This window comes from Lemur catta, chromosome 8, assembly GCF_020740605.2.
Source record: "Lemur catta isolate mLemCat1 chromosome 8, mLemCat1.pri, whole genome shotgun sequence".
NCBI lineage: Eukaryota > Metazoa > Chordata > Mammalia > Primates > Lemuridae > Lemur > Lemur catta.
Window position 1 is genome coordinate 27,559,037 of NC_059135.1, and position 13,417 is coordinate 27,572,453.

Consider the following 13,417-nt stretch of genomic DNA (forward strand, 5'->3'; position numbering starts at 1 on the left):
AAGATGGGAACAAGCAGCATGCCACAATTTATCATGCCCACAGACATCTTTTCTCTCACAGCGATCTAACCTCTTAGACTCTTTATTAGGAGGAACAGGAAAAAAAAAAAAAGAAAATCTAAGAGTTGTGAACCAGCCCTTCCCTGCTTCTATCACTAGAGAATCTGGAGAAAGAAGAAAAGAAAAAAAAAATCATAATCTCGCCCTGGAACATGATGGAGGTAATGAGGCATTGAGGCCACATACTGCTGAAAACATAATTGGCACATAAACACAGGAGATGCTCGGCGACGGGAGAGACTTCTTTGTTTCAGAAACAGAGGGATGCTAACAAACCATAACCCTTCTGTTGTTTGCAGTGGCAATTCTAAGAGTAAAATGGGTATTTTCCCCCCAAAATAATGTACACTTAGAAGAAATGGATTTCTGAATTATTTACTAACTTAGTAGCTTTAAATGTTCTCAACTAATGTGAATACATGATGATGAAGGAGAAGGCAGGCTACTGCAGGTTCGCTTTAGGAGTGAAGGTACCTTGTATGTAATAGAAAAAGAGCAAGGAGACTTCCTCACTATCCTGGGGACTTCCTAGGGAACCTCCAGAGGGTTCATTCATGAGTCTAAAGAAAGATAATACAGTCATCTCTGACACAATCCTTTTTGATGACAGGCAAAAAGATCATTCTTTCTTTCTTTCTTTCTTTTGAGACAGAGTCTCACTTTGTCATCCCGGGTAGAGTGCTGTGGTGTCATTGTAGCTCACAACAACCACAAAGTCCTGGGCTCAAGCAATCCTCCCACCTCAGCCTCCCTGGTAGCTGGGACTACAGGCGTGTGTCATGACACCTGGCTAATTTTTCTGTTTTAGGTAGAGGGGATCTCGCTCTTGCTCAGGCTGGTCTCAAATTCCTGAGCTCAAGCTATCCTCCTACCCTGGCCTCCCAGAGTGCTAGGATCACAGGCGTGAGTCACCGTGCCTGGCCTATTCCTTCTCCAGGAGAAAGAAATGTCCACGTCTTTCTTACCCTGGAATTCTTTGTCCTGCTGCTTTAATGTGAAAGTCAGCATGGGAAAGAATTTCAAACTTTCCTGGGTTTTATTTACAACTTTTTTTAAGTGTTCAGCTGGAAGATAGGTTTAAGAGTTTTGGTTTTATAATTATTTTTTGGGAAACCTTTATTCTTTCCTCCCAAACATTTTGAGTCAGCATACATTATGCCACCATACACACAGCCAAGCAATAATTCATCTTTGTGGAAGTCAGAGACATCTCATGTATTAATTAGAAAGCCTTTCAGTGAATAGTGGATAGAAACAGGTTCCAACTGCTACTAAAACACAGCCAGTGATTTCCAGGAAGAGGGAAAATAAAGTCAGTTACAAGGAATATCTTACCCGATTTTTGTCCAGCCAATGAATGAACTTTGCTTTCATCTGGCACTGAGGAGAAGAAATAAAAGAGACAAGGATCAGATCTGCTTGTAAATCAGACATTTTTTGAACAATAAATTAATATAGATTCACAATAAATTAAATCTTTTACTGGCAATGATTTGAGGAAGTTTTTTTCTCCTAACCTATGCTGGGGTACCTGATTTTTACTAGACATTTTAAAGGCAACTATGAAGAAATATATGTTTATTAGATCTATAAATATAAGATCATTTTCTCTTAATTTTAAATATTTTCAGTTCTTTTACCTGGGTTGTTGCTTACGTGTTTAAAAGAGGAGAAACTAAATTCATGGAACTAGAGATGTATGATATATTAATACAATAAAAACTCTTTGAGTATAACAACAATATATATATTCAATACTTAAGGATTAGACTTTGTATCTGGTTAAAATGGAGTAAAAAGAACAGATTTGTAATCCCCCCTGAAACAATTTAAAAAAAATAGACAAAACATGAAACAAAGGCATTCAACTGATTAGACATCAGCCGACAATGACTCCCCAGAGACGGAGAACAAATGAGGTGAGCCCTACAATTGCCCCAGCTTACTGTCTGGAGAAAGTTTCCGGGCAGCTGCACAGGGATGGGGACCCACACACAGAACCCATGATGTCCCTGACTTAAGGACATGGTCCTGGATGTCCAGGGAGGCCAAGGCAGATGGAGTTTGCAGGGCAGAGACTCAGAGAGGAGAGAGCGATACAGAATTCTCTGATAGCCTCAGAGAATCTGTATTCAGTTAAATACTGATGATCACATGTGTGTGAGGAAATTACTCAAGCCCTGGCAAAGAACCACGCAAAAGTAGAAAGGAAAAGTATCTGAAGTCCACACAGGGCTAGGAATAGTGCCTATTCCCAGCAGCTGCAGTAGAAAACTTCATAATCCGGGGGCATGAGGTAGAATATGAAGAAGGGTCTTGTCTCAATAGTGGGGAAAAATGAATCCTAGATCAACACAGATCTGATGAAATGGATGCATTTTTAAAAGGCACAAATTACCAAAGCTTATATAAGAAGAAATAGATAATATGCATAGCCCTATAGTTACCTTTTTAAAAAATGAGTAAGGAAAACTTTCCCACAAAGAAAATTCTAGGTCCAGATGGCTTCCTGGTGAATTCTACCAAATGTTTAAGGAAGAAGTAATACCGATTCTACAGAAGCTCTACCAGAAAATAGAGGAGGGAGGATTTCCCGACCCATTCTATGAGGCTAGTACTACCCTGATATAGTATCAGGAAAAGACACTGTATGAAATCTACTAATCAATATCCTTCACGAGCATACATGCAAAGTTATTAATCCTTAAGTGTCTCTGCCTGGATTACTACTTTAATATTTGACAAAAGCTGGTCATTATTTACCATGTGCCACCGCCTATGTTAATCTATAAAACTCAGGTGCTCAAGGGTTGAAGCAAGGTGAGAGAAAACTTCCTTAGAAGGAGGTTCTACTCCATTTTCCAAACACTAGGTTGGTCTCAGACTAACACGTCCCTCTCCGTCTGCCCACAACATCCAGTCATATTGAACTGACCCAGTTACTCTACGCGGTCTTCCCACTGCCACCTGGCCCTCCTTGCCTCAGCTGTCTATTTCTTCATTGTCTAGATAGAAGCATGTCTGTGATTATCCTGTTCTCAATGGCTTAAAAATCTTGTAAGACTTTTTGCTTCATTTCCAGTTGCGAAGTAAGTCAGACAATGTTTACCAGGCACCGATTGTGAGCCAAATTCTTTCTCAGGCCTAAAAACACTTACAGCGGAGTCTACAGTATGAGTAGGAAAATACTGAAAAACAATGATAATGATTAAAAATAACAACAGAAGCTCATATGTCTTGAGCACTTATAATATGCAGGTTCTATGCACTTTGTATTTACCAATTCATTTAATCCTCATGATGACCTGGAAAGATAGATATTATTACTGTTATCCTTATGCTACAGAGAAAGAAACTGACACACACTTCCTAAATGAAAGAGCCAGAAATTAAACCTGACACTCTTAATCACTCCATTATACTTGTGATAAGAGTCAAAGAAGAGTTACTATCTGAAAATTTGAAGAATGACCAATTGAAATATAAGAAAACACATAAACACCTATCTGCTAGAAAATTATCTTTTTTTTAATATATGCTATTAATAGAAATATTCCTGTGGTGACCAATATTAACAAGCATTAGCTATAATTTTGTTTAACATGTTTGGAAATCTACAATTCTAATAGGTTCAAGCTATAGTCTTTCCCATTTCACGGATGAAAAATCATCTTTCTGCACTAGAATCCTTGCTGGGAAACTTTGTGCAAGTTATTTTAACTTTCTGTGCCTCCATCTCATCATACATAAAATGGGGATAATATTGCTTACCTCATCGGTTTGTGATGATGACGACATGTATAAGTATATGCAAACTACTTAGAAGATCATATAGTAAATACTTAATACATATTAACTGTTGTCATTATCATTAATGAGAAACAAAAGAGAAAGACAGAATAATATGATAGCTAATAATGACACAGATGTGGGTTAAATGCCAGCGTTACCAGGCAAGTTACTAAACTTTTTAATCTTAGTTTCCCCATATAAAACATAGGAATAAAAACAGTATGAAGGGAGTTGTGGCAGCTAAATGAAAGAAATGCACAAAAACATTTAGCACAGTTCCAGATACATAATCCTCAATAAATGAAAACTTTTCATAAATGGAAGCTGTGAGAGCGGTAAAGGTGGTGAATTTGACGATGGTTGTGGTGTTTATGATTCCACTTGCTCAGGATTATAAAGAAATAGAAGGAGAAAATAATTGAGAACATATCATGCTTCTGCAGGGTGCTAGGTACTTCTACATTGTTATCTCATGGATCATTCCACACCCACAGCAGATATTACCTCCTGCTCCTGCTTTATCTGGCTCCTAGTTCATCTTGTAGTGGAAGAAAGGCAAAGAAAACACACTAGGCTATATAGACTTATTATGTATAGTTATTCTGAAAAAGGGATTCATACAAAGGTAAGGCTTTTGTTGTTTTGGTCTTTTTTTTTTTTTTTAAATTAAATCTAAGCTGATTTCAGTACTTGCAAATTTCCCAGCCAAATTAGGTTTAACAAGGTACCTTCTTAACTTTTTGGCTGAATAATGTCTATTATTTCTAGTAGGAATACTTATCATTATTTTAATTGACAATTTGAAATTCTCTAGAACACTAATATAAACTATTTTAAAAAACAGTGTAGAAAATCCAAATGGGTGATAGGCATAAAAATTAAAGGTCTTCCTCCAAAATATTCACTGACACAGATGTCTATCTTTAGGACAGAAGAGAAATGAATAAACATAATAGAAAAGAGAGGGAGCTGTAATGACTTAATTAATATAATACATTTTATTTAAAAGGTTAAATTTGGAACAATCATCTTTTATACACATGCTTAGTGCTGAGAAGCAATTTAAATAACAGTAGCAAATGAGAAAATGAGGTAAAATTACACATGCCATCAAGTTGTGTTTTTTTTAAATGGCAAGTGTTATAATTAATACCCAACTTCCTTTATAACTCACATTACCTTAGAGCTACTATTAAAGTTATCTCTTGGGGCAAGAGCTTAAGTCTAGTACTTTCACTACATAATATTTAGATAGCACAGTGATTGGAATGGTAGCGATATGAATTATGACAGATGCGTCATTTTAAACAAAGGACTTATTTACAAGAGATGGAAAAATGAAGGGACCTGGTGTGGGAAAGGTCTTCCATTCCAAAATGGTTCAAAATAGTTAAGTACTAAAAGCATCAAGCAAGAGAGTGTTGATGGAACAAAAGCTTAACTTCCTTCTGCTTCTGATGACAGATTTTTCTTTTCTTTTCTTTTCTTTCTAAGGTTTTAGAGCCTATTACATTCCCTTTACTTATTCTTAAGTTTTACCCAAGGACTGGTACTACTTGCTCTTGATGATCTTAAGGGGATGTTACAGTAATTGAAGAAATATCAATGAAATGTTGAGTCTTTCTGAAGATGTAATTCATATATGCTTTTATTGTAACCATTATCACCTACTTAGAGGGCACCATGGACTTGCTGCTCTTGAGATTTCCCAGGTTTTATTTAGATAATAGGATTTCCATATTAACCTTATGCTTTCTGACATTCAACAGAAGATTGATGAACATTATTTGATTTAATTACCATAAGGTGCTTAACAGAGAGGACACTCTTTGGCTTGGATACTTGTTAATTTCCTGGTGTGTCCTCTGATTCCGGAAGGCTTGTTTGGGACACGCAGCAGCCTGATGGCCCATGTTTCTAGTTCTCTGGTTGTGGGCGGCCTTTGAAGCTAATTAGAACGGCCTGACGCCAATGGCACCTTTTTATAAAGTGCGTGGATAAACAGACTGTGTCTTTTCATTTAATTTCAACCAGGTTCACTGTCAGAATTGAGAGAAGAAAAATACGTGAAAAAGATGGCGCTCTGAGAACTTGTTAGTGGCAAACATTAAAGTGCACATAATACTTACAGGCATTGGCTTCCCAGTAGGGCACGTTTATATTAATATAGTGATCACTTAAAGTGTTTTATTCTTTTGTCAAACCTTCTTATACCCTTCAAATGCATTCTCACTGGGGGAAAACAATCCCCTTGCTTATTGACAGCATTTGATACGCATTCTATGACATAAGTGACTATTAGGGACTGCACTTGCTTAATAAAAATTTGCAGAACAGTGGCAGATTTGGTGAGTTAATGGGGCCCAGATGCTCTTCTTATGCTGACAGAAGATGGTATATTGCTAACATGCACAAATCTCTTCAGATAAACATTGCCATCAGCTACAGTTATTCTTTTTGAGAATGCCAACACTATGTCACAAATAAGGAATATGCAAATGTGTTCAGATTCCCACTACTTCATATTGAGATACTTTGATGCAAAGTAGCACTCTGTGATGCAATGCTGCTCTTTTACATATTAATATAGGTCCATTTCATTTAAGTTTTGATTTTCATATCTTTGACATAATAGAGACTACAATTTTGAAGTTGATGTTTGGCACAATAAAAATTTATCTTCTAATGAGACCATAAATACTTCTCTTTGGAGAGTTTGCTAGGAAACTAAATATCAAGTATTTCCTTAATGGTTAATAAATTTGTTTCCAAGAGTTGTTCCTTCAGAACTTTAAAAAAAATTGATGTGGCTGCCAATATTAAGAATCAATTTTCCTCTCTTTTAACAGATCAATTTCTGTGCAACTGATTGATTTCCAGATTCTAAGGAATGCAAACCTGTTTTAAGTTGTAAATTAAGTACCCTCCTTAGCAACCATGAACTATTACTGCATTAATTTATAGTGTTTTCTTATGTCAATGACTATTTGGCATACTGTTTCTCCTTAGGGAGAATTTTTTGAGTTTTCATCACTGTGAATTTTTATGTGTTAAAAAATTCTTTCATCTCTTGGGGGGAAAAAAACCCACACAACCCTATAAAAAACAAAACAAGGCTTTTGCTGAAAAAGGGGTTAGGAAATTAGTACAAAATAATAGTGCAAACATTCATCTATCTTAGCAAGCTTCCCCGAAAGCACTGTGCTCCGTCCGGATGTGCTGCTGCTCTGACAATATGCTAATCAGAACTCAGCAGCTGATGTTTTCTTCCAATATTATAAGGCATCTATCTCTTGGCCATGGTGACACAGGGTAAAAATGAGGGACCCATTCCCCTCAGAATTATCCAGCTATCCATATGTTCACAACTCTTCAGTGATCACTTTAAAATTCCCTTTCTTTCTCTATCTGCTTTAAAAAGTCTTAAATCGGAAGTTGGAAAAATTTAATACTTTTCATATGTTCTCATACTATTGTCTTTAGCTCATTGAAGAGTATTGGAAAAAACAGATCATTCCCTTCATACATTCATGAATTGATTTAACCATTCAATAAACACCATCTTTCTCAAAAGAATCAGATAGTCAACCCTGTGGTCTGAGAAGACACAAACAAATAATATATTTGACACAATAAGATGTGTTAAATAGTTTAATAGAGAAAAAAGGGCATGCTTTAGGAACAGTGGAAGGTCAGACAGACATGAGGGTTCACAAAGATGATAAAGGTTTTCGGTGAGTATTTGAACCAATCGATTTGAGAGGAGCAAAGACAACTTTTATGCCCTGGGACACCCTTAGTCATGAGAAGGGAGTAGCATGAAAAGGAGGGAAGAACACAACTTTTGCTGTCAAAGGGACGTGGATTCCGAGGCTAATTACATGTATGAGTGTGAACTAATTACTGAATCTTTTTCAAGCTTACTGAACTTGTAAAATGTAGATAATGCCCCACAGGATGAGACAACTTAACAGGATGTAAAAACTTACCATGCAACCTAGCAGAAGTAGGTGCTCAAAAATAGATTAAGATTGTCTCACATCTCACCACTTCTGCCAAATTCTCTACACTCCAGCACATCGGAAGTATGTTTTTAAATAGGCCATGCAACTTCATAAGTTGGTACGATATACAAATAGCACATACTATTCCTTCTGGATTGTAATGAAAATTCATCCACTCTCTTGCTTGGCAAACATGCTCTAAGGTCACATTCAAATGTCATCTTCTCTAGGTCTCCAGGCCGAGATTAGGGACCAAAATAATTTGTAAATATCTCACTTACTTGCATATGGGTCTGTTTCCCACTAAACTATGAATATCTTTGCAGGGAATATGTCTTGTTTTTCCATTTTAGCCTAGAATCATGCCTATCACCCCTTAGGTACACATTAATGTCCCCTGAGCGAGTGAATGTACTATGTGTAAGAGTAAAGAAAGAATAGCAATTCGGATATGTCCATTCAACAAAGTATTCTAGACTAATGAATAATTGTTCACTGTGGTACCTATATAATTATAGAAATGATGTAGCATAAACATATATAAACATTGTAAAATTCTTCCGGCAAATTTTCAGACAAGTTCCTGGCAAGGAAGGGGTAGGAGAAGGTGATTGGGGTCTAATTCTTGGACAGGTCTAAATAAAGACCAAAACACGATAGAATTGTTTGGAATAAATATAAATTCACTTATATTTTGAGTAGTGAACTATAGAAATGTAGAAAAAACATATGATTGTTAGGCTAGTCACACTTTGTTGTCTTTCTCTAATGACTGAGTTATATGTGACTAATGACTTGTGTATTAGTTCCTATCTATTGTTTTGGCTTGTTGACACTAATCACAGTGTTGTTCTTCACATGGTATCACACTTGAAATTGAGTTTCCTCTGTTTATAGAAAAAACACATTGCATTTCTTAAAAAAATTGAATACTTGGTAAAAAAAAAAAAAGCTCTCCTTTCAATATGCAAATGTTATGAGTTTCCAAAGCTGTAAATAGAGTAAATAAATGCCTTTCTGTTATATAATTTCAGAAAAAAGCCAACAAAAATGCTAGCTTTAAAAATTGCTTTTATGAAATACTAAAGAGCTAAAAATACTTACATGTGTAAGGCATATAGGACAACAATAAAACACTGTGTATCAACTACTTTAAGAAAATTATTTTGTTTTAATCCAGTATCATTCCTTTCTCTCCTCACAATCCTGAATTTTCTACTTTATAATTCTCTTGCTTTTCTTTATAATTATATCACAAATTTGACCCCAAATAATATTCTTTAAAATTTTTATCTTTCATTAAATGACATTAGGTTCTTTTTGTGTGCCCACTGATGTGACCACATGGCTTTTCCTTTTTAGTCTGTTAATATGTGACTTACACTGATTGATTTCAAATGTGAAATCAACATTACATGAAGCCCTGCTGGTCATGAAATATTATCTTTTTATATATTGATGGGTTCAATTTGCTAAATTTTAAAATAGAATTTTATAGCAGTTCATGAAGGATAGGAACCCAAAGTTTTCATTTTTTTTTTTTTTTCATTTTTTTGAGACAGTCTCGCTCTGTTGCCTAGGCTAGAGTGCCATGGCATCAACCTAGCTCATAGCAACCTCAAACTCCTGGGCTCAAGTGATCCTCCTGCCTCAGCCTCCCAGAATGCTAGAATTACAGGCGTGAGCCACTGTGCCTGGCCAAAGTTTTCTTTTTTCTGAAGTCCTTGTCTGGTTTTAGTATCTGAGTAATGATGGCTTCATAGACTGAGTTCGGAGAGTATTCTGCCTCCTTCTTTATTTATCTGGAAGAGTTTCTGTAGAATTGTTATTATTTCTTCCTATAAAACACTTAGAATTCACCAGTAAATCCATCTGGACCTGGAGTTTCCTTTGTGGAAAGTATTAACTATAATTCAACTTCTTTAATACATACAAGGCTAGTCAGACTATATTTTCTTGCATGAGTTTTCCAGTTTGAATCTTTTAAGAAATTTGTCCATGACATCTTAGTTCTCAAATTTACTGTGCATAATATTGCCTTATTAACCGTTTAACATCTGTAAAATCTGTAGAGATGTCCCTCTCTCAATCCTGATAATATTCATGTGTCTTGTCTTTTACACTGATCAGTCTGGCTAATGGTTTATCATTTTTATTGACCTTATCCAAAAAGTATCCTTTGGTTTCAATGATTTTCTCAATTTTCTTTCCAGCTCATTAATTTCTGCTCTGATTCTTATTATTTCTCTTCTTATGCTTAATTTGGGTTAAATTTACAGTAGTCCCACTTATCTGTGTTCACTATCTGTGGCTTCAGTTTCCCACTGTGTTTGAAATATTAAATGGAAAATTCCAGAAATAATTCATAAGTTGTAAAATGTGAACCACTCTAAGTAGCATGTAAAACGTTGTGCCACCCTGCTTCATAGAATCCAAGATGCGAACCATTCCTTTGTCCAGCGTGTCCATGACGTATATGCCATCTGCCCCTTAGTCACTTAGCAGCCATCTTGATTATCAGATCAACTGTGGTGTATGGTGTACGTAGTTTTTTACTATCTGAGGTTTCAGCTAACCACTGGGGGTCTTGGAATGTATCCCTCATGGATAAGTGGGGACTACTGTATTCTTCTTTATCTATTTTGTTAAAGTAAAAGCTAAAGTCATTTATTTGAGACCTTTCTTCCTTGTCTAATATAGTTCAGTGCTATAAATTATCCTCTTAGTGGTAACTGACAATTTTTTTTATTCCACAAATTTTGATAGCTAGTGTTATTTTCATCCAGTTCAAATATTTTCTAATTTCTCTTGGTTTCTCCTTTGATCCATGTGCTATTGAAAAGTGTATTATTTTAAGAATATTTGTAGATATCCACAGTTCCATTATTGAATTCTAATTTAATTCCACTATAGTGACAGAATCTACATTGTACGACTTACATCCTTTAAAAACTTTTGAGACTTGTTTTATAGTCCAGAATATGGTCTATCCTGTTAAATGTTCTATGTGCACTTGAAAAGAATATATATTTGGCTGCTGTGTTATTTCATAGTGATAGCAGAGCCAAATCATCAAGACAATATAATTCTAAATGTTTATGCACCTGGTAATAGTGCTTCAAAATTTATGAGACAAAAATTCATAGAAGAACAAGGGAAACAGTTGAAGATTTAAACAATCTCTCTCAATAATTGATAGAACAAGTAGACAAAAAAAATCAGTAAGGCTATAGAAGACTCGAATGCTTGATATTTTTATGTTCCTATAATTAAAAAAAAAATCTTTGAGACACAGCTGAGTTACTTGGAAAGAGCTGATCTTCTGGGGTCTTGCTTTTAAGATTTGTCAGACAGGACTATGGTAGCATTCACTGTAGGCTGATTATGCCCTACCTCACAGTCAATGTCCTTATGCATACCTTATCCAATGTCCTATGAATGAAGAGATTTTTCCAATCTTATTGGTGGGAACAGACATTATTCCCAGTCCTGTATGTGCTCTGGGTACTGTTTCCTGGATCGTTTAGGGCCAGCCTTGGTAGTTTTCTCACATGCATGTTCTGGTCAATACTCTGTGTACCACTTAACGGAAACTCGCTAAGTATATCTGAGTTCTCTCTCTGTGCAGCTCTCTCTGCTCTGGTACACTGCTCTGTCCACTCTAACCACCTTGCTTCCCCTGAACTCTCAGCTCCATCTTCATGACTCAGTGAATGAAAATTATGATATAAATTTTATAACAAGTTTCATAGTACAGTTTTTACATTTCTCTGGAATAAATTTACAAATAGTTAATATATTGGAACCTCTCTGCCCATGTAACTACAGCCTATCCTAAATCACAGAACGAATGGCCCTAAGACTGCTAGAGTCTTAAAACATAATGGAGAGGACACTGAGCTGAGAACATGACCAGTGACTGAGGGTGATGTTCTTTGGAGGTGTCATCACCTGCTTCTTTCCTATACAAGGTTATTATGAGATCGATGCTGAAAAGAGAAAAGTTTTGTTTATTTGAATACAGGACAACAAGGAAAATGCAGCTAACTTGTAGACTGAAAGGAAACCACGTCAAGGCTCAGGGCCGTTCCCTTGTCCTGACAGCATATGTGCCGTCTTCATGAACAAACAACAGTCACAGATGGCTAGCTGTCAAGTCTCCCTTCCACAAATTCTTATAACTGGACCCAAGGCTTTCACCAGTCCATGGCTGAGTGTTTGCAATTGCTTCCAACTTGTTCTTGAGCGACCTTGGTCTCCCCAATTCTACTACACATCTTGTTTACCACATCAACATTAACTCATGCTCAATATTACTTTCATCATTTTTCTAAGCTATCCAAAACCTTCACTAATATTCTACTGCCTGAAGAATAATATAGTCTCCTTAGCTTTGTATTCAAGATTTGAACCCTTTTTACCTTTCCCATTACATTGTCTTCTATTCACCTTTTAATGAAATCATATACAATGATTCTGGGTTTCTTCCCATATGTCTTTAACCTTTGCTGGAAATGGCTCAAAATTCACCTGTATAAATACTCTACTATTACTCCTCCTGGGACCACGTCTTTCAAGAATGTTCTCTCCATTTGTGTAACCCCCACGCTACCCCAGAATGCTTTAGCTTTGTCTCCAAGCATATTGCTGCTCTCTACTCCATATTATGTTGAGTTGTGGGCAACCTCAGTGATGGCAAATATAGTATTTTCTTCATCTTTACGTGATAAACAGTCACAGTTTACAAAAGTTCTAGTCAGTCTTTGCTTCATTTTTTTCCATCTGTGACAAGGGAAGGACTACTTGTGTAAGATCCCTCCTAGATAAATATATTCCTAGGTATTTTAATTTCTTTGTTGCTATTGTGTGAAACTATCATGAGAGCAAACAGACTACCTGCAGAATCGGAGAAAATATTTGCATGCTACACATCTGATAAAGGGCTGACAACTAGGATCTACATAGAACTCAGGAAAATCAGCAAGACAAAATCAAACAACCCCATTAAAAAGTGGGCAAAGGACATGAACAGAAACTTTTCAAAAGAAGACAAATGGCCAAAAAACATGAAAAAATGCTCAACATCTCTAATCATCAGGGAAACGCAAATCAAAATCACAATGAGATATCACTTAACTCCAGTGAGAATGGCTTTTATCGAAAAGTCCCAAAACAACAAATGTTGGCATGGATGTGGAGAGACAGGAACACTCATAGAATGCTGGTGGGACTGCAAACTAGTACAACCTCTGTGGAAAGTAATATGGAGATACTTCAAAGAGCTAAAAGTAGAACTACCGTTTGATCCAGCAATCCCATTACTGGCCATCTACCCAAAGGAACAAAAGACATTCTATAAAAAAGACATCTGCACAGCAGCACAATTCACAATAGCAAAGATGTGGAAACAACCCAAGTGCCCATCAACACATGAGTGGATTAATAAAATGTGATATATGTATACCATGGAGTACTTACTCAGCCACAAAAAAACAATGGCTATCTAGCATCTCTTGTATTATCCTGGATAGCACTGGAGCCCATTCTATTAACTGAAGTAT

At 36.2% G+C, this 13,417-nt stretch overlaps 1 protein-coding gene across 1 annotated transcript in view; it reads right to left on the reverse strand.

Annotated features, from left to right (window-relative positions):
- PARD3B (par-3 family cell polarity regulator beta) overlaps nucleotides 1-13,417 on the reverse strand; it is a 942,908-nt gene that overhangs the window by 335,343 nt on the left and 594,148 nt on the right. The window contains exon 16 of the mRNA XM_045558633.1: nucleotides 1,396-1,440. Within this exon, the coding sequence (XP_045414589.1) occupies nucleotides 1,396-1,440 (45 nt within the window). The remainder of the gene's footprint in view (nucleotides 1-1,395; nucleotides 1,441-13,417) is intronic.